The sequence below is a fragment of the Buceros rhinoceros genome, unplaced genomic scaffold, assembly GCF_000710305.1.
Source record: "Buceros rhinoceros silvestris isolate BGI_N320 unplaced genomic scaffold, ASM71030v1 scaffold19396, whole genome shotgun sequence".
Lineage (NCBI taxonomy): Eukaryota > Metazoa > Chordata > Aves > Bucerotiformes > Bucerotidae > Buceros > Buceros rhinoceros.
The window spans coordinates 1,302-22,680 of record NW_010417143.1 but is presented as its reverse complement, the minus strand read 5'-3'; the positions used below and the strand labels follow the sequence as shown (position 1 = coordinate 22,680).

The 21,379-nt window shown below is 36.2% G+C and overlaps 2 protein-coding genes across 2 annotated transcripts in view; both read left to right on the top strand.

The window, feature by feature from the left end:
- CCDC18 (coiled-coil domain containing 18) overlaps positions 1 to 12,934 on the top strand; it is a 23,706-nt gene extending 10,772 nt beyond the window's left edge. The window contains exons 13-24 of the mRNA XM_010138102.1: positions 543 to 674; positions 1,413 to 1,547; positions 2,112 to 2,189; positions 3,647 to 3,763; positions 4,960 to 5,127; positions 5,604 to 5,746; positions 6,222 to 6,385; positions 7,142 to 7,355; positions 7,904 to 8,003; positions 8,954 to 9,070; positions 9,526 to 9,669; positions 12,863 to 12,934. Of these exons, the coding sequence (XP_010136404.1) occupies positions 543 to 674; positions 1,413 to 1,547; positions 2,112 to 2,189; positions 3,647 to 3,763; positions 4,960 to 5,127; positions 5,604 to 5,746; positions 6,222 to 6,385; positions 7,142 to 7,355; positions 7,904 to 8,003; positions 8,954 to 9,070; positions 9,526 to 9,669; positions 12,863 to 12,934 (1,584 nt within the window). The remainder of the gene's footprint in view (positions 1 to 542; positions 675 to 1,412; positions 1,548 to 2,111; positions 2,190 to 3,646; positions 3,764 to 4,959; positions 5,128 to 5,603; positions 5,747 to 6,221; positions 6,386 to 7,141; positions 7,356 to 7,903; positions 8,004 to 8,953; positions 9,071 to 9,525; positions 9,670 to 12,862) is intronic.
- Positions 12,935 to 13,824: 890 nt separating this feature from the next.
- On the top strand, positions 13,825 to 20,506 carry LOC104495165 (retinol dehydrogenase 8-like). Its single transcript, XM_010138101.1, has 6 exons — positions 13,825 to 13,921; positions 15,007 to 15,168; positions 16,201 to 16,380; positions 17,378 to 17,471; positions 19,140 to 19,323; positions 20,273 to 20,506. Exons 1-6 carry the CDS (start codon positions 13,825 to 13,827, stop codon positions 20,504 to 20,506), a joined length of 951 nt encoding a protein of 316 aa, XP_010136403.1.
- The last annotated feature ends 873 nt before the right edge of the window (positions 20,507 to 21,379 follow it).

Here is a 21,379-nt window from a genome sequence, read left to right as displayed (position 1 = left end):
CTGCTGAATACAGTTGTAGCAGTGCCATTTGTTTCGGTGAAATACTCATAGACCTGTGAATAAAAAAAATATCTAAGTGGTAATAAGTGAATAATATGATCTAACACTTGGAGCACTGTAATTTCCAGTCTAAGTATTGTTATACAAACTTTTTTCGTTTTGGGAAGGAATCTAAGATTACCAGAAAAGGAAACTACTTATGTAGTCCCTTTCAAATGGAAACCTGTATTTTAAAGATTCCATCTATCCGTGTGAACAGAATTTATTTTTGTCTTTGTCAGAAGTTGCTTGCTCCAGTTGCTGTAATCTGTGCCAGCAGTCCGCTGTGGCAGACACCTTGTCTATGTAGTGGCTGCATTTAGTGACATTCTGTACCTGTTACAGGTGTGACATTCTTTGAGATAAGCCATGCTGTGTCTAACTCCAGTATCTTCTCAGTTGTTCTTTTATGAAATTTAAGAACTTGATCGTGAAATAAAACACTATTTAATATCACAGCTAAGTGTTTTTATTAAGTCCTTTTCGTTGATGCTGTTTCCCAGGGGAAAAACAGACGCATTCATGAGTTGGAAACAACTGTCACTGAGGAGCACAAGCAAATAACTTCTGCTTTTGAAAAAGCAAAGTTGTTTCATCTTGAGCAGTACAAAGAGATGGAGGAACAGATTGAACTAGTAAGAGTTCCCTTGTGTACTAGATTGTTAATTTCTTTGTAGGAATTCTGAAGCAGATGCATCCAATTAAAAAGTTATATTAAAAAGCTCTATCTTCTCCCTGCATTTCCTGGTTCTAGTTCATTTTCCATCTAACACTGCATAATCTCATGATTTCTGAGACATATCTTCTCTTCTGCTTAACTGAAGAGAAATAGGGACTTAGGAAGAATACTGTTGTTCTTTGCTCCAAACATCTAGCAAAATAAAGAAGTGTTGCTCTTTTGCCTACTGGGGTTAAACCATGACAGCTTCTAACAACATTCTCTTATTTGCTGAACCTTTGCCAGCCTGAGCCTTGTGAGCAGCTGTGTTCAGGGAGAACTGTTGGTAGGTTTTTCAGCCTTTAGAGAAGAATTCTGTTGGTTTGTGTGATCAGAAGGGTATCTGTGGCTATTTTTAGCTGTTCAAGAAACCGGTTATCTTTTATTAAAGAATGTATGCATGTCTTACTGTCTTGGCTGATGTCAGACAATTACACTCTGCCTGCCCTCATTCTTTTGATTCTCCGGTGACTTTAAAAGATGAAACGTTTGAGATTTCTTGATACTTGTAAGACTGCAATACTGATGATGGCAGGAATGTATTTAATTTTCATTCTTAAAGTGATAGGTGAATAGAACCGAACAACGTGTTTAGATACACTAATTCTCTGCAAAAGCTTATTAAAACAATAAACCATGAATTACTTACGGACAGCTTCAGGCACAGCTGGAGAAGAAACATCAACAATTCATTGAACAAGAGGAAATAATATCTATTTTGCAACAAGATGTTATACATAAACAGCATCACATTGAATCATTGGATGGGTTGCTGATAGAAAGCAGAGAGGTAAGGCTGGCCCTTGACTTTCTTTAAATGCAAATCAAACAAGTGACTAATAATGACGAAAAGCATATCCATAAACACACAGAAAAATTGGAGAAAGTAAGATACGTTTTTGCTTATTAGATTCAGTCAATTACTCAAGAATTAATGTAGTCCCCAGCTACTACTACTATATGTTGTACAAACTTTAACAACCTTTGATTATTTTCCATCTCAACATTCTGTTTATGCCTCGAGTTTGCCCCTTGGACTTCTCACTCTAAAGAAAGGAAAGAGGTTGCATCTATTCTGCGTTAGGTGAAAAACCAGGCATGGTCTATTATGGCAATGTTTTATTCCTTTCAATAATCCCTGCTGCTGCAGAGTGTGACCTGATAGGTCACTCACCTATCAGGAGTGACATTCACTTCAGGATACGATGCACAAAAATACAATACAACACAAGCAATTGTGTTGTAAATACACCGATCTCTTTTTTCCTGATTCTTAGTATGAGTTTTTATTAGTTAAATTACTGTTACTATATTTACATTTTGTTCTCTTGAATAAAAATATTTGTACCAACAGGAAATGGTAAATCAAAATGAAAAGAAAGATCAGGGAATGAAGATGCTGGAAAATCAGTTAACAGAAGAAACAATCAAAGTTAGTAAGCTCTTTGTAATTATCAATAAATAGTTTTAAAGTTTGCGGTAATGGTGAATTTCCTTTTATCTTCTATAGAAAAACTGTACCAAGGCAGCTTTACTCGTGTAAATATTTCAGAAGTCATTAACCTGAAGTCTTTCAATCTTCATTTTTTTAATTAAATATGGTGAAACCTCCAGTAAGAGATTATGCAATACATAATGACTTCATAAAATCCCTTTAGTTACAAATAGGGTAGATTTTTGATTGTACTCTTTAAGTAAAATGTTGTCTAACAAAGATAATGTTGTGTAGGTTTTTGCTCAAGATATGACATATATTTTAGATATTTGTGGTATTTTAATATTGGTCATGGTTTTTAGCTATTTGTACCTCTTCCTAGTGTTCGCCTGATAAATATTTTCCATGTAACACTTGCAACAGTATTTTAATGAGCCTTTGACACATGGTGATTTACCACAGTTAGGTTTTAAGCAGGATTACATCTTCATGATATCACTAGAAGATACTGGGGACTTAGCTGGTGGCATGTTCTTTCTGAACTTATGTGGCACCAGTTTTCTATCCAAGTGGCTTTGTAGCATTTGAGATGTTTTCCAGAGATTTAAAATCAAGACCAGTTATCGTGTCACTCCAAAAAGCTTTCGGTACTAGTGGGGAGAGAGGTATGCAGTCTGGTGTGATTGAGAAAACTGGCAGCTTTGAAAGCATTAGCCAGTCTGCAGTGAAATGCAGCCCACTTCTTGTGGATGATAAGTCATCTTAGCATTGAAACCAAACAGTTAAGAGAAGTTTAATTTTCAAGGCCTGAGACCTCTGGGGGTTTCTTCATTACAGTTTTCATCTGTTCATTTCATTATAAAATACACGTTGCTCAAATCCAAATAGTAAATTAACAGTAAAATGGTAAAATAAATTAAGTGTTGACATTGCTAAAAGCTTTTCCTTTCCCATTAGGTAGAGTTCAGGCACTGTCTCAGTGCAGGAAGGAAAAAAACTGCTGTTCAGTAGCTTTCTGAGAGCAATTGCATTAAGATCTGAATGTTATTTTTGAAAAAGACTCGTCACAACTCACATATGATGATCATTCCAAATTTATTTATACAATTTGATATGTAATAAAATGCAGTGGATTAATTATTTGGTATTGGGTATATGTTTGCTTTATAATCCTAGCAACTGACGTACACTGGAGTATCGTCTCACAACCAATAGACCCATCTGATTTAAACACAGTCTAAAGTATTGCAATTTAATTTAACAAATAATTTTAATTTCCAAATACTATTTCACTTCTAAATTTTGTCATAACCTTCCATGCTTGTGTTAATATTTTCAAATAAAATGTATCTGAAAAAATGTCTGAAAAGACATTTTACACAAAGACACTTATTTTAGACCTGTTAATAAAAACCATGCCATGCATTTTTAACTAATCTGTTACATTCAAATAGGTGAGACAACTTGAGTCAGCATTAGACGTATGTAAGGAAGAAGTTGCACTCTATTTGTGTCAGTCGCAAGAAAATAAGGAGATATTTGAAAATCAGCTGAAAAAGAAGTCTGAAGAGGTAACAGCGTATTTTAACAATTCTTTTGTATCGCAGAGGACTCTTGTTGTGAATTATTTAATCTAGAAGTTTGTGAAAAGAGCCAAAATATTCGCAGCAGCAACTGAAGCATGAATGCAGCAACAGCTGGGAAAAGACTATACATTTTGTGAGAGTAAAAAAGGAAAATCGTAACTAAGAAACACTGGATAAGCTTAGGGAAAAGAAGTACCAAGGGAAATTAATTAACAAAAGAAGTAACAAAATCAGAAATCAAGTGAAAGAAAGCAGTATCTTGGAAGAAAAATGGAGATAGCACCATTGCCAATATAAACCTAGGTGCACATAATTAATTCATGTTTCAAGTAACTTAATGGGAAAGAAGTCCTAGGCATAAGAAAATTTTTACTGCAAGCCCCAAAATTTTATCATAACTTCCACTACTACATGAAAGCAGGGAAGAATCGCTCGGTTTCGTACTTGTTGGGCTGCCTAACCTCGTGAACTAATGCTCATGGCAGGCTGTTCATGTCAGTGTTGCCCCACTGGGGGCATTAGTCAGGCATTCGTCAACTGGAGAGTACCAGACCCTCTACAGGACTAATTAGGTGGAAATCTATGGTCTGTGTTATGCATAAGCCTGTGATGTTTACTGCTGCTTTCTGAGTCCTAAGACCTGTTGTTCTTACACTGTGTATGAAGACACTTTTAAAGAAAGTTTCCCTTTTTCAGAAAATTTTTGGTATTAATCATTGAGAAATCAAGCCATTCAACATGTTACAAGTTAGGCACTCAGAATTCCTGTTTCTTCTTATTATAGAGAGGGGAAGAAATAAGGGGAAGGACTGAGAAAATCTCAAGGGGAAAACAAGGACTTTCTGGGAAATAAAGTGACAAAAAGAGAAGTAGTTCACTACTTTAGAAATGAAAAATCTTTGTTACATGTTTTTAAAATATTGACCAGTTTAGGTATATTTAGAAAGCAGGAAGTCAAACTAGGGCTGATATGTTACTACTGTCTCACTTTGTAAAGCACAACTCCACGATGAATTACGGGATGTGTGATGCGCTGTTGAAACTGTAATGCAACTAAATTCAGAGCCAGAAGTTTTATTGAATCGTAGGTGTGATTCTGTGCTCCTAGGGAATGAAGCAAATAGCTGATGCAAATGCAAGTATAAATGGTTTATTGTTATGGAAAATAAATGTCTTTTCAGGTTCACTATTTACAGAAAGAAATAAAACTAAAAGATCAGAATATTCAGGACACAAGTGAACAAAATATTCTCCTGCAACAAACTTTGCATCATCAGCAGCAAATGTTACAGCAAGAAACTATTAGAAATGAGGAGCTGGAAGATAATCAAACTAAACTTGAAAAACAGGTAGAGTAGGCAGTATGGTGACAAGTGTCTACATAAAGACAGATAATTAAATGCTTTAATGTATGTTTTTGTAATACCTTTAAATCTGAATATTTCTTTGATAGCTGAGTTGATAGTTATTATTTTAAATATATCTAAAATAAAGAGTTTAGTGGTTTGTTTTGTTTTAAACCAGGTTCTGTGCTATCAGAAACTAGCTAGCATTTGAGTGGTGAAGTACTTGGAAAATCGAGCCCTAGACTGCAGTTAAGGAGAGGTATATTGAAATTCAGAAAGTTGAATCTTTTAATACTTAGTAGAAACTATTTGTCCTTCAAATGTAAGTACAAAGTCCTAGTCTTAAATTATATTCAATTTTAGACTATAGAAATCCATTCTGTTAAAACTCTAGCTGTGTGAGTTGCAAGACAAGGATGTGTATTTCTATAGTATGTAATTTAAAAGTACCAATGCTTCTTAAATACCATTTTAAATAGGTATCTAATTTGGAACAAGAGCTTCAGAAGCAGAAAGCATGTGCAGAAGATGAGTTGAGAAAGGTAGAGGAGAAACTTCGCATAGCTACTCACGAAGCGAATTTAAACAGACAGAAGGTGGATGAACTTGAAAGAACAATCAGGTGTGAACAGAATAACTGAGAGGTGTATTCTGCAGATAGACATATCAATAAGAAAGATTGCTGTCTGAAATGGTATTCAGCTGCGTAGTCATACAGTTCAGGCTCCATATGAGCACAGGCTGGAATTCAGAAGAGAAGTTTCTAAACTAGCAGAGGCATACGTTTCTCAGTCTTCCAATGGAATTAAATGCATGTCCTAGCGATCTATTTAACCTTAAGATGGCACTTCATAATGAATTTCGATTCATAAATGTATCTAGTTGCTTGCAATTCTATATTCTAATAGCAGATTCTAGGAGGGCTTGGTAGAGGTCTTAAAGAATATGGTTTTGATTGTGAGAGAAGCCTACTTAACATGACTTTTTGTGTTTCTATTTTATTCACAAATGCTTGTTGCCTTAGAGCATGTAAGGACATACATAAGTCACTTTTGATATTACGAGGTTCATTTTGTTCTGGTTGCTCTTCAATTTAGACAAATTAAATTGGAGATGGATCAATGCAAGAATGAACTTAGTGGTATGCAAAAAGTAGTAGTGCAATTAAAACAAGATGGTGAAGACAAAGCAAGGCAGATAAATCAATTGGATATTACTTTGGAAGAAGCACAATCAGAGCTCAATGAAAAGACAAATGAAGGTAATTTTGCTATTTTGTTTCTTGGGCTTCCTTTCATTGTGCTATTTCTCTGTATGTATTAGGGTTTTTTTTCCCTGCTGTTTTATAATCAAGTTACTGAGAATAAAATTATAAGAATTTCGATGGAGGGGTTTACCTTTTTTTTTTTTTTTTTATTGTTAAGGTGCTGGTAACTCCCTAGTTTTTAAAAGAATGTATGTTATATTTTTATCCCAGGTGAAACGAATAAGTAGTTTTCCCCATACATTGGTAATGCAGATTCTTAACGTGGTGATTAAATAAGACATATCGATTTAATAAGGCATATGCTATTTACAAAAATTCAACCCTTTAAAACAATCAGAAAACACCACAAGAGAGTTTATGGAAATTGCAAACTTTCAAACCACTCCTCCTTCATTTAATTTTACTATTCTTTTAAACCAGAGGCTCACTAGCTTGCATTCTGCTTGCATTTTCCATAGCACTACATATTCACTTACTGCGTTTTCTGTGTATTTTGTCCTTGGCCAAATGTTTTTAGATACATCCTCATATTTCAAATCAGTTATAGATCATGAGCTGAATAAAACCACAGACGCTTAGCTGCCATGAAAAGGTGGCTATATAACATCAGAAGTCACTGCTTTTCTAGATTTTCCTAAAAATACTGAAAACTGATAATGATCACAAGTGCTAGTAGGCAGGGGTATTGCACAGAGACTCAAACTTACGGGTTAAACATTTTGTGTTTTGTGTTGTGTGTGTGTAAAATAGTGAATGATTTAGAAGATAAGCTGCTTCAAAGTGAGACTTGCCACAAGGAAGCCTTACAGAAAATATTAGAACTAGAATCTGCATTACAGAATGCCAGTGGGGAGTTAAAAATCGCTTTAAGACAGCTTCAGGAATTGCAAGATGCATTACAGAATGCACAGACCTCTCTGGAGGAGAAGGATGTTGCTATCATGGATCTAACAGCTAAGCTCAGGTAAGCTGGTATCTTTTCTGTACGAAAATTTAGGTGTGTTAGTTTTTCCTTAGGAATAGCAAGTAGTTTGAATGGCCTTTTTTTATCTTAGCAGGTGATTTGTTGCTGTAAGATAACTTGATACAGTACTCCTCGGCTCACTTTCAATTTCTAGAAGTGGAGCTGAATTCTTTTTTAAGGAATTCTCTTTTAAAACCTGCTAAAATAATTTTCTAAATCCCAACATTGTGAAATGATTGTTAGAGGAGTTACGTACTTTTATAGTGAAAATGTTCTGTTTCTGGCCATAAGCTAACGTTACTTTCTTCTGTACTGTTCTTCTTGTCCTCATAATTGATTAAATAACTCCAGTAATGAAGTTATTGGGAAATCTCCATATGGAATATAGTTAACAGAATTATTCCATTAGGGTTTGTTTCCTTGCAAACAATTAATTCACGTTTTAGAGTAATTTGCCTTTAAGTAATAGATCTCATGATTTTCAAGCTGGATATTTGAAACTAAGTAACTGAATGTACATTAAGCAATTAAACGTATGAGAATTTCAGGTGTTGCAAGGCAGAAATTGAAGACAAAACCCAAGAACTCCTTGACATGGACCAAGCGTTGAAAGAAAGGAATTGGGAACTGAAACAAAGAGCAGCTCAGGTCAGATAATTTTAAGTAACTAATGATTATTCCTGTTAAGTAGCAGATAACTTACAAAAAGCCTGCGAGGTTTAATTGCCTTCACACATTGTTCCAAGATGTACTGCTAATACAGCCACAGTGCAAACCTCAAAACCAGCTGCAAGTTACTGAAGCCTTATGGTACCAGGAAAATGTTCGATAAAACGAAGGAAAGATCTGCACTGCAGTTTGCTTGGAGATAATTCCTTTCCTTGTTCGTACTGGAGCATATTTTATTATCTCTAAAGGAGTCTCTAGATACGAAGCAGTATCTTTGTTGCCAATAAATTTATGTAGATCACTTGAAATATTTTCAGTCTTTTGGTATGGCTTCAGGATTTGATTTCTATAATGGAAAAACTGTTCTTCTATCCATTACGATTAGCCTTCTAATAGCTACTTTCTGCAGGAATTACCAGCCTTTGTATCCAAGAACAGTTGAGGTGCAGAGAGAAGGGCTCGGGATTTAAAAAAAAAAAAAATATCTGTTCAAGGCACTGACACTGTAAGGAGGCCAGACCTTCCAATATATTCTTATTGCAGTACCCTGTGAGTTGTTCCAGGAATTCATCAAAGCAATAGGACTTTTTTTTTTGCTTTGGCAAAATTTGGCACTTTCTAACAAAAGATGTATTAATATACTAAGCTACTCGTTGCATTCTATTGAAAATGAGAGCTAGGTTTGTATTCTGTATATCTGAGGACCAAACATTCAGTTATGGACATTTTCCCCTTTTCTCTTTGTGTTTGGCCCCTATTTCTTAAACAAGATGGCTAGGATGTGTTTTTTGTATTGTGTGAGAGAATACTCTTGAGACTATAAAGGATTAGTTTCATTCCTTTTACTGTCATATTTTGTAATCTTATTTCTTAAAATCTGCATACTAGTTCAAAGTAAAGTATTTCCATTTTTTCCTTTTTACCTCTAGATTACACAGTTGGATATGACAGTTCGTGAACATAGGGGAGAAATGGAACAACAAATAATTCGGTTAGAGTGCAATTTAGAGAAGTTGGAGCTAGAAATTAAGGAACGCAATAAACAGGTAATTTGTGCTTAAATTAAGAAAAAACAGTTTCCCTAACAAAGGGCAGCTAATTCTGTGAGAAAGTCTGGTCCTAGGCCACAACAGCTGGCCGGGTTTAATCTAGAATAAAACTGGTTCCTTATTGTATGGAAAGGGAGGAGAGTACTTTAATAATGTACCAGCAAAAGTATTTTATGTTTGTCAATCAAAACTAAAAACTTTGCCAGGAAATACCAGGATAAAAAATGATAGTTTTTTTCTTTAATTGATGTGATATAGTTCCCAAACAGTTCTTTTAGTAAAGGCAATATTGACAAAAAATTAAACAACAAAGTTGACAAGCGAATCCAAAATCAGAGGTAATACTGGTGGTATTTATGAGTTTTATCTGGGGGTTTGGGTGGAGGGTTTTTTTTTTATTGTTCTGATTTCAGTAAAATACCTGTTCTGATTTAATGGCATTTTCTGTTCAGATTGAGATCTTAGAGAAGAAACTCCAGCATTCTAAAGATGAGCTTCGTGAAAAAGAGTTTGAACTGCTCCAGAGAGATCAAGAAATAAATCAGCTAAAAAAAAAAATTGAAAGAAAACTATCAAACCTAGAAGCTCTTGAAAAGGTAAAATGGATTTTACCTTTGGATACACAACACAATTAAAAATATTTTTAATGCCATTACTACAGCTGCTTAGAAGGAACGATATAGTCTCTCATTAGAGTAAGTGTCGTTACATCTCCACGAGTAATTGTATTGTATATCCTGGTGTTTGCTGAATTTTAATGCCCTGAAGTGAAACCAGTTTAATGATTTAAAAATTACAAATTTAATGGCACACTTAATTGTCTGCTTTGTGGAGAAATTTGAGTATTTATTATATTTAGTAACCTCATGTTCTGGCTGTGGACATGGACTTCCACAAAATTAAACTAAATGAAACAATGCACTGTATGATGAGACTTCTTGTGACTTAGGTATCTAGCCTGTGACAATAATTGCATCAAGTGAGCACTGAGGTGTGGCATGCTTGTAGGAATGAGAAGAGAATTACTGGCATAGTGAATGAGAACGTAAACACTTCTGCTGCGGATCTGTGTACTGCAGGGGCCATTTCCTTGACCATGTAATACTCCTGTTTGGGTTTTTTTCTGTAAATGAACTTTCAAATAATGAGGTTCAGCATGTAACCCTGTTTTTTTAAAATGAGGAGGGGAACTAAACCTCTAGAAATTAACTAAAAAACTCCTAACCAACCAACCTCAAACATTATGTGTTTGGCTGCATTTATTTCTGTATACTGTAGAAAATCCAGAATACTTACTATTGTGGATAAGATTTTGGTCACTTTTTATTGGTAGGAATCATAGCCTTCTTTCATCTTGATACTGTTGATAGAGGTTTTTACAGCCTGAATTGTTAGAAACCTAAGTCGTTAGGAACTGAAACACAATAATGCTGTTCACTATGCAATCTTGAGCCTCACACAGAGGTAAGGCTAAGGTAACTTATTTCAAAAGACAGTGCTTCTCTAAAATGGTTCACAATTTTTACAGACACTTGTACACAAAGATTTCTTCTCAAAACAGGCTGTATAATACTTTACTACTTATTAGAAATATATGTTGAAAAATTTGTAAACGATGCTCATTTTGAAAGCAAATGCAGTTCAGTTGCAAGAACAGTGAACAAAATAACTTGAGTGTAGGGGGCAGAATTTGCGAAAGAAGCCGTGGACTGGAGACCTGCAGCTAGTTTTCTTGAATTTGTAAGATATTTGTAAGATAAATCTTAGTGAAAAGTAACATCTTGGTACGATTGGATTTAGATATGGTAAATTGAATGCAGAAGTTTAAGAAGTTTAAAGGAAGGTGCTGATCACAGGTATTTTGTTTCAGGGGCAAGACTTATGAATTGGACGAGCAGCAACCCAGGAATGCTGTTGCTGGTGACATAATCATGCATTCAAAGAGGAAGTTTTAACATTGCGTTTGTAAATAATGAATGTGGTTATTTGTACCCATGCAAACGATAAACTTTTTATTTTTCTAGCTGTTTCTGTGATTATTGCCTTGATATAGTAACATCTTAATTTATTTTTGAGAAATAAATTTTAATTTTTAAGTACCTTGAGTTGCAGGAATTAATTTCAGCTTGTCTTTTTTTTCCAAGGATTTTAAACCATGTACTTGTGTTTCACATCTAATTTCTAATTAAGAGCACAATGTTATTATCTTATAAACAACTGTTGGGAATTTTTTTTTTGTACACATAGAACGTTGCAGACACGATATCTTATTAAAAGTGACCTCTTTGTAAGATCATTTAGGACACTGATTTTTATCATAGACATTGGCAAAACCTGCTTGCTTTACTCCAAGCAGTATCTTGTCAGATGCAGAAGGGTGTGGGACAGGCCCATAAATCCTGAATTTTCTTTTTTCCCCAAAATCCATACAAAAATTATCGTTGATTAAAAAGGCGTCAGAACTATGCATTCTAAAACGTATTTACTTCCAGATTTCTAAAAGTAGTGGCCCCGGTTTCTAACACTTTTACATAAGCATCAGAAAATGCAAATATGCTTATGAGGTGTAAATCTGAGGGATTAATGCAAACATGATTTATGTTGTGTTAAGACATATGATTCATACGTCAGAAAATGAAGTTAATAACATTGACATAAAGCAGCATAACAGAATTGAGTGTATTGAATTTAAAGATTAGGCCCAAGTTAAGCGGTCTGTATATTAAGAGAGTACGTCGGCCAAAATCCTGTTGTATTTCAGCAGCGCAGCAGGTGGAAGTGTGCACAAGTAGAAGTGTGTGGGAGGTCTTTCACTGTTCCACAAATGCAACCGTTCAACTTCAAGTGGTTATACAAAACCAGGCACACATTCTGCCACAGGGTCAAGACACACTCATCTTAAGTATTGCTGCCGTGTCAGATTATTTATTTTGCTGTTGTGAAAACTATGATGTAGCAAAAAAATACTGTTTACTTATGGTAAGAAATATATTGTGTGCTTTAAATCAAGCTTTTTGTTTCTCTACGTAATAGTAAATGAAAAACGTTAGAATTAGGTTGGTCAGTCTAAGAATTGAAAAATATTAAACTAATTTTTTTACTCTCTTTAGGCAGAGAGGAAATTTGCATTCAGGCTAGAAATCTATGCATTGAATTTCAGACAGATATTTTAAAAGCAAAGGAACATATAAGCCCATCAAACCAGGGTTTCAAGTGATTTACAGTTGCATCACAACACGAGTGGAATTCCACTAATGTAGTGTTGCATAAAGCCTTGCTTGCTCCTCCTACATGCACTAAATATAAATGTGCATGAACAGCAAAAGCAATTTGCCTAAGAGTTGAATCAGCTTAATGGCATTTGCGCTAAAATTGTGTATCTGGATACTAACTTCTCTGGTAAAACTGTGGGTCAAACCTGATAAATAAGTAGAATCATAATTACACTTTCTCATTAACTTTGCTATTTTGTTGGTTGCCTAAGAAGTTAATGGTGCCACTTGTTATACTGTTCAAATGAATTTATTTGTTTTGGAAAGGAGGGACTTTTTTTTAACATCATCATTTCAGTTAAACATTTCTGTAAAGACCTACTTTTCTTGAGTTACTAACCAACTTACATCTGAGCAAGTCCTGGAAAAGTAAGTTTGTTCTTCTGAACTGCACTGCATTAACATGGGGTTATTTAATCTTGGAAACTATTTTTCTGTGTATAATCGCATTGCAATTAGTTGAATGCTTTTCAGAAGGCCAACTGCTTATTAAGATGATTCTTTTTCTGTCACTCAGGAAGGGTTATACATTTCACGAGAGACTGGTATTCTTCCTGAATGTAGTATGCCTATAGTTGCTGTACCTTAAAAGTTAACGGCACCAAACTGCCAAATGTTGCTCTGATTCAGAGTTTATATTCAAAGTTAGTGAAATACTTTCCCCGAAACTAAAACAGAGTCAGACATCATGCTAAGTCTGTCTTTTTTTTTTTTTCTGCTTGTCAAATAGAGACTACCAAGCTTTCCAGGAGATTTCAGTGTTAGCAAGGATGTAGTGAAGCTGGTCTGTTCAGTATCTTCCTGGCTGTTCTCCACTGCTGGTGTACTTGCTTACTTTCTCTGTTCTTTGTTGTAAACAGTGGCAAAAAGAAATGTGAGGAGTCTGCCGAAGCAACTTGTCTTTTTTCAAATCCACGTCCCATTTTTCAATTTGCTTTTTCTGTAAAGCCTGTTAGGATTCGTAACTGTAAGGCATGAGGGAAGAAATCCATTTGTCATTCTGTTGTGAAAGAACGAGGAGGGTGCTGCAAGTGTAGGGAGTCTGAATACCTTTACCAGAGGGATCCCAGTCTGGGTGCAGTTTACTTTCCATAGATGTGAGTGGAAGACTTGACACTACAAACTGATTGTAGTTGTGGCAGGGTTTTTCCTGACAGTAGTATGCAAACTGGTTATTGCACTATTGCGTGCTGCTAACAAATGTCGCATTCTAAGGATTTATCAAATTTTGCGTGAAATACAGCCTATGTGGGAACGTCTCATGTAGGACCGTGTAGCCTCATGCAGGAACATGTGCTTCTGTTTTTGTCTAGTTGGAGATTATCCCTTAATCATGCAGGGTCCAGGTGTGCATTTTCAGATTCGCTGACTCGGGAGAGCTGCAGATAGCATTAAAGGCCAATGACATCCTACTGTAGCTGCATTTAGGTTGTTGCTTCTCTGAACAAGAACTCCTGCTTGAACCACCCAGTGAAAAGAATGGCAAGAAGGAATGTCCTCATTACAGGTTGCTCTTCAGGAATTGGGCTGGCCTTAGCTGTAAAGATGGCAAAAGATGAACAGAAGAGATTTAAAGGTAACAATGTATCTGTTATTTATCTTTATTAAAAGATATTCGTCCAGGCAGTACTATTTTTTTTTCTCTGTGATTTAACAGGTGATCGTAGTCAGTTTGGTGACTTGTTTCTTGTTAGTTTCCCTCCTCCTACTGTCTTGAAAATACAATACAATAGAAATACACTGTTTTCTGTAAGCAGCTCAGCAGGCGGAAGTGTGCTAAAGTATTTCTGTACCCGTATTGAAGCTGAACAGTTTAAAAAAAAAGAAAAAAGAAAAAAGTCAGCAGTATAAAAACCAACACCTGAACATGGCTGCAGTATGCTACCTTGGATATACACTCATAGCTGTAGTCAGCTTTGCTGCTAGCTACAAACGTCTTTGTTGAACGAAACCTACACAATGCCCACATTTCGGGTCCAAAGAAATTAATTTAGGAAAACAGTTCTTAAATTTGCAATTTTTTCCCTTAAAGCATGTTTCATTATTCCAGCTCTGTGTAGGCATATGAGAGTGAACCAAGGGTTTGGGATTTGTCTTCCTGCTGCAGAATGGGATATTTGCTATGACCGAAAATGGACGGGAAGGCAAATACAGTAGTCTGTGGTAATTCAGTTTCTCACACTCTCAATATTTTACTGCTATTCGACTGAATGCAATCATTGTTTACTGTCCACAATAATGATAAAATAATTTCTGTTTTGAGAAGTAGCTTGCAAAAATAGACATTTTAGCAACCTAAGGAAGCATGTGCCTTGCACTTTTTAATAAAGTTATGGTGGTTCTGCTAAACATATTGTCAGTGGGTTTTTTTTTTTAAAAAAAAAAAGATACCTGGAAGCCGAAGTTAGGTTTTAGGTACCTAAGAGTTACTTAATGGTATAACTCGATACCCATCATTTAGAATTTTGGTGATAATATTATCTTCATATCCTGCATGTTCTTCATGTGCATAGTGGTTTAATTCTGCTTTTGAATTTTATCTGGGTTGTATCACTGATATTTAAGATATGGATGTAAAAGCAATATTCTTTAATACTTCTCAGTAAGACCGCCACTGAAGAAGTCTTATTTCTCGTAACGGTTGTTTCTGGTGTGTTGCAGTGTATGCCACAATGCGGAACCTGGCCAAGAAAGAGCCACTTGAGGAAGCTGCAGGTCGCAGGCTGGGAAAAACCCTTGAAATTAAACAATTGGATGTGTGTGATGAACAATCAATTAAAACTTGTGTGAATAGTATCCCTGACAGAAGGATTGATGTCCTAGGCAAGTACAGGATGTGTGTGCTATGAATAGATAAGTTTTCTATTTAACTTCTTTTCAAATAACCTGAAGGAGTTTCATTAGTGTATTTTTCAAATGATCAAAGTAATAGTAATTATATGGTCTATTTTGTTCAAGATTAAGGCTTCATGCAGACATGAGTGGATTGAATCTTACCATGCTTCAGTGAAGGAGGGGAGCTTGCTTTCCCTGTCACAGAGAAGCGTCTTGGACAAGATGTTGCAGTCTTTAGTAAATGTGAGAAGACAACTTTTGCCTAAATTGGCATTTTCACGTACAGGACCTGCTGCCTTATTGATGCAGCATAGCCCTATTACAATGAAGGCAACAGCTCTCTGTACTAAGAAAGCAGTAGTAGTTGGGAATTAGCAAGTAAAAAACCCAAATGCGTGGAAAGTAAGGATACTTCCTTTTTATTAAGAATGAGCTTCAGAAATGATTCAACAAGTGTTTTCATGCTGTTTTGCTAAACACATCCAGGGAGGGGGCATCCACAACTCTGGGCAACCTGTCCTACTGCTTCACCACCCTCACAGTGAGGAACTTCTTCCTCTAAGCTAAATCTACCCTCTTTCAGTTTAAAGCCATTGCCCCTCGTCCTATCACTACAAGCCCATGTAAAAACTCCTTCTCCAGCTTTCTTATAGGCCCCCCTTAAGTCTTGAAAGGCCTCTATAAGGTGTCCCCAGAGCCTTCTCTACTCCAGGATGAACAACCCCAACTCTCAGCCTGTCTTCATAAGGCGTGTGACCCCGATCATCTTCATAGCTCTCCTCTGGACCTGCTTGAGCAGGTCCATGTCTGTCTCATGCTGGAGGCCCCAGAGCTGAACACAGTACTCCAGGTGGGGTCTCATGAGAGACTGTCTTAAACGTCTTTTAATCCTTTCTTTGAGGATTATTTAAGGATCATTTAACCCTTAATCCTTGTTTTACTTTCAAATGCTTTCCAGTAAAGATTCCAATTTAGTATTTACAGACGTTATTGCTCACTGTTGTCTTCCGTTTTGTGCAGTTAGCAATGCTGGAATGGGGCTCATTGGACCTATTGAATGTCAGACCATAGATGAAATGAAAACTGTGATGGATACCAACTTCTTTGGACTGGTTCGACTCCTGAAGGAGATTTTGCCTGACATGAAGAGGAGAAAGAGCGGTCATATAGTTATAATAAGCAGTGTTATGGGAATACAAGGCAAAGTTGTTTTTGTTTGTTTTTTGTTTGTTTGAGCTAACAGTTTGGTATTCAAAATCTAAAGCTTACCTCTTTTTATTGGAGGGAAAAATAAGAAAGGTAGGAGCTAGCATCTCTAACTGTTGTGCCATGTAATGCTGAAGTTCCAGCTATAAAAAGCACAGCACTTAGACATGATGATTTTTATGCATCTAGACAGTATGTTACTACACAACTACTCTTAAGACATTTTAACAACAAAACCTGCTTATTAGCATTGCTTTTCTCTTTCGTATTGGAACATTTTATGGAGACAGGCAAACATGCGTACTACACTCTGCACAGTAATGGATTTAATAAGATCCAATCACGTCCTGGACAAACGCACCATCTTTTTGTAAAGTTTCTACTCTCGTAAAACTCCATAGTCTAATTTTAGCCACAGATAACGACAATTCTACTAGTTGTTCCATCTGGTCTAGCCGTATTTGATTCAATTATTCCAACGGTGGCATTGATCTTACCTGGATTTTTCTGGTGAGCAAGCGAGGGTCCTAATTCAAACTGCGAGAGTTGTTATTATTTAATACGATACTTACTACCCACCTAAATGGATTGATGTAGTGCTTTTTCTAAATCACGCAGATGCAAGGTGTACCCCTTGCATAATCGTATCTGCTACATTGCACTCAGCTGCTATGTTCATCTTTAGCCTATTAAAGTCTTGCTGATAAGTAATGCAGATGGTATTGCATGTTTGAACGCTTCCATACGTTACACTACAAAACATTTAATATCATCCAGAGATCACAGCATCAGCTAGGAGGAGGAAAAGCATTAGTCAAGCATCTTTTCCTAAAACAAAAAATTTTGAGAACACAGGCCAAAATTTAGGATTTTTCTAATGGCTTCCCATCAAGACCGTAGAAATTTTTGGGAAATACAAGAGTTTTTACCACCAAACTGTTAGTATGTTGCACACAATCACATTCTCAGGATGTTTTGTTTGTGCCATCAGGTATCTTATTTAATGATGTTTACGCTGCATCTAAGTTTGCTGTGGAAGGATTCTGCGAAAGTTTAGCTATACAAGCACTCAAGTTCAAACTGCAGTAAGTATTGATCCACGGGTGCAAACAGTATTTTAGATAGTTTAAAATATATTCAGAGCTAGCAATCAAATTTTTAAAGCTTGCTGCTATCTAGGAGAAACAGAGGAACCCGTGGAAACTGTATATCACAAAAGGCATAGAAATGTCCACATTCCTCATACTACCTGAGCAAATAAAAAGGGCTTGATGCTAAAATAAAACATGTTCTTTTAAACAGTTAAAGGCCGTTTAGCTTTGGATAACACAGTTTATGTAACATATCTGAAAACAAATTCTCACATACAGTATCATTGTAATAAAATTATAATATCAACCTGTAATATTTTCCTTTAGAAAGGGTAGCAGACTTCACAGGTAAAAATGTTCATGGGCATATTGCAGAGTGGAAATCCATCAGAGTGGAGCACAGAGTCAAGTACCTGTAATGACAAGAGGTGGGAGGAAAGTGAGAAGAATGCGGTGCGCTATTCCTTAGTGCTTAAGACAGTATTTAAAAGCATAGTCCTGTTCATAGTCTGTGGGACTTTGGGGGTTGATTTTTCACATGTATATGCACAGTTGTGTTACTCTGCTACTACTCCTTGTGTGAAGTCCAACAACTGTTAAAAATCCATTGCATCTCTGTGTGCCCAAGCATTTAGCTCTTAGGCTGTGAGAGAAGAGGTGGCTGCTGTCGGGGATTTCAGAGACAAGGCAGCACACAAACTGTTTTGCGTACTGCTCTGTAAAGTTTGGAGGGATTGAAATAATTATATTGTAATGATACACAAGGATATACCAGCATTCATAATGAGATTTCAAGAGTATAAGATACAGCAAGAAGGAGGTTAGAAAAAGAAGGTTGAATGGGAGAAGTCCAAGGACCGGTGTGAAGGCTGACACAACAGAAAAGGCTTTAATTCCAGCAGCAGCTAGAATCCTGCTGTCAAGGTCAGTAGCTTCACTGAGTTCCAGAAACCTGACCAGGACTCACAGCCAGGAAGAGGTCCTACGCTAAAGAGTACTTTGAAGATTGTGCTGTGAGTAATTATTGCCTGAGAAAAGGACTGGGAAAGAGCTAACCAGTAACTCTATTTCCACGATTGCCTATAATACTCTACTAAATAAAATTTTCTAGATTTGGCAGTAGCCAAAATCTGTCCACCCACAGCAAAACTCTCTAGATTGTATTTTATGATAATATTGTGGAGGGATGTTCAATTATGTAATACTGACAGCTTGACAAAAAAACCCATGTTTGTATAATGCCCCCCTTCCCCCGCCCCCCTTTCAGCTACTTTTAGTATCATCATGGGAAAGCTATAACAAAGAAATTTGTTATCATCCTTTAGTTATTTTTCTTAACATTTTCTTAATATCTGATGAGTTCTTGTGGATAAATCATCCCTAGATTCCACAGCTGCAAGACAGCAGGTAACAACTGCACTTAGTTCTGCCACGAAATAAGTGACAGCACTTCCCTGAAATTTAAGCTACACAGATTTCTACTGCTCCGTGGATGAGAAGGAGCACGAGAGCAATAACGTGGCATGGATTGCCTTTACAGAAAGTACTCTAATATTGCTTGCTAACACGTACTCACAGTGCAACACCTCATACTCTTTTTTGAGAAGGATAGGAGGTGTATTTCCCGTGTATATAACCAGTATGTCTTGGCTTTTTGAACAGGTTAAGCCTGATTGAACCAGGCCCAGTGGTTACAGAGTTTGAAAGAAAAGTGTTTGAAGATGGAATGAAAATGGATCTTTCAGCTGCAGATGAGGAAACAGCTGAGATGTTTACTAATATTTACCTTAAAAATTACAAACAGATTTTCCAGAGCCTGGGACAAAGTGCTGAAGATGTTGCAGAGGTAACTCATCAACAATTGTCCACATTCTTTTTTCTCTTGATTTTTTTTTTCTTTGTAATTTACAAATGCATTTGTTGGTGGGGTTTTTTTGATAGAAGCATTAAATTCAATTAAATGTAATTTGCACAACTTAAAATTATTTTTAACACTTCAAGAGAATCTTGAGAGTTTTAAACAAAACCCTTTAGAATATTGAAAGAATGTTAATTTTGAAGTATTGAAGACAATTGCGAATTGTAATTTAAATACCACTGAGGTATCAGATGCACTAGTATATCGTCTGACGAAGACTGGATGTTCTTCAGTGTTACTATACAGGATTGGTGTTATCTACACAGGGTTCCTGCCACTGGTTAAAGCTCCTCTCCCGCTCCTTTCCTCTCTCACCACTAATCCTTCCGCTAACGTGAAGTTCGCTCAGCTACCCCAGACCACCAAGGCGCAATAGAAACAACAGAACAAATAGCACAATAGAACTACGGACGTAGTTTCTGGTGCTTGGGGCTTTGTGCAGTAAGACCAGTTTAGGGAAGCTGGGAAGGGGACGATGATTTCAGGTGCTTCTGTAACGAATAGCTTCAGTACCAGCTGAAGGTTCCCAGATCTCGCTGCAAAGTGCACTGTTCCAATCCTTTCCCAGCGAACTGTGAAGGAAAGGATCTTTCTACTGTGGACATATAGGCATAATCTCGGAGGACTATTCAGGATAGTGAAGGTAGGGTGCTATCACCGTGGTATAGATCAACAGAAATATGTCTAAGAATAAGTAAGAATTACTTCTCTGGCCTTAAAAATATTTTATGCAAAGTTCGTAATGACTTAAGAATAATGACTTCTTAATTCTAGCACTTTGTTCTTCCACTCTTCCTCTGCATTAACTGAAAACTAGGTTCTTGCTTTATTACTTTGGTAAAGGTTCTTCAACAACTTTATTTCTCATTCTTGACAGCATACGGTAAAGATAATTCTTGCAGAAAATCCACCTTTTCGCCATCAGACCAACACCTTGTATACTCCAATGACAACCCTGAAATACGCAGATCCGAATGGAGACCTACCTATTGATATATTCTACAAAATGGTTTTTCATCATGACAAAATCTTCAGTGCAAGTCTTAACTTTATCAAATTGCTAAGATGGAGAAGTAGAAAGAGCTTTGACCTGGGAAAACCCTCACAATAAGTGTGACATTATATAGTGCAAATTGGAATTAGTTTTTGTAGCTACTGATAATGCAGGTATGTTGTTATTCAAATGCCTTTGCTCTGTAGTTGTGAAAAGGCATTTTCAAGATGGTTATTTCAGCTTAACTAAGATATTCAGCATTTATCTTGAACTTTACAGTTTGCAGAACCTTGAAATTAAACCATAGGTTTATTCTGTTTAGTGTTTGCTTTTTACAGAGATTTGTTTTCATGGGAACATGAACATTGACTGAAACTTGCACATTCGATATTGACCCAATCCCCTTCTGTCATAACATAACAGATACTGAGATGTGTACGGTAGCTAAAGTATTAGATTCTTAATATCAAAAATACTTTAGCTTTTTACATATTAGAGTAGAATAAAATTATCGTAGTAATCCCTCAAACAGAAGAGCATTTTCATGTTCAGAAATCAGGTCTGTTTACCAGTAACATAAGAGAAAGTCTCGTGAATCTTAAAATGCCACAACTAGAATATTTATTATTCGTGTATATATGTTACAATATTCTGAATGCTTCCTTTATATGCAGCGGTTACTGGAATATTACACCAAGCGGACAATAACATTTTTTTTAAACCATCTCAAAATAAAATACCTATTTAATGTCTGGGTACTATTTTTTGCAAACATATAATCAGTAAGAAGTAAATTAAATCCATTCAATGCCTTCAGTGCCTTGAGTGGCTGAAGCTGAGCCACAGGCACTCCTTTTCCAAGCCATCCTATTAAGTGCTTATGAAAACAAGATTCTGACATGAGCAGATCTTTTCCCTCTCTCTCTCACCCAGTCCACCCGCTGTGGCTAAACTGGGGACCTAGGTTTAAGTGCTGCTCTTGCGTGGCAT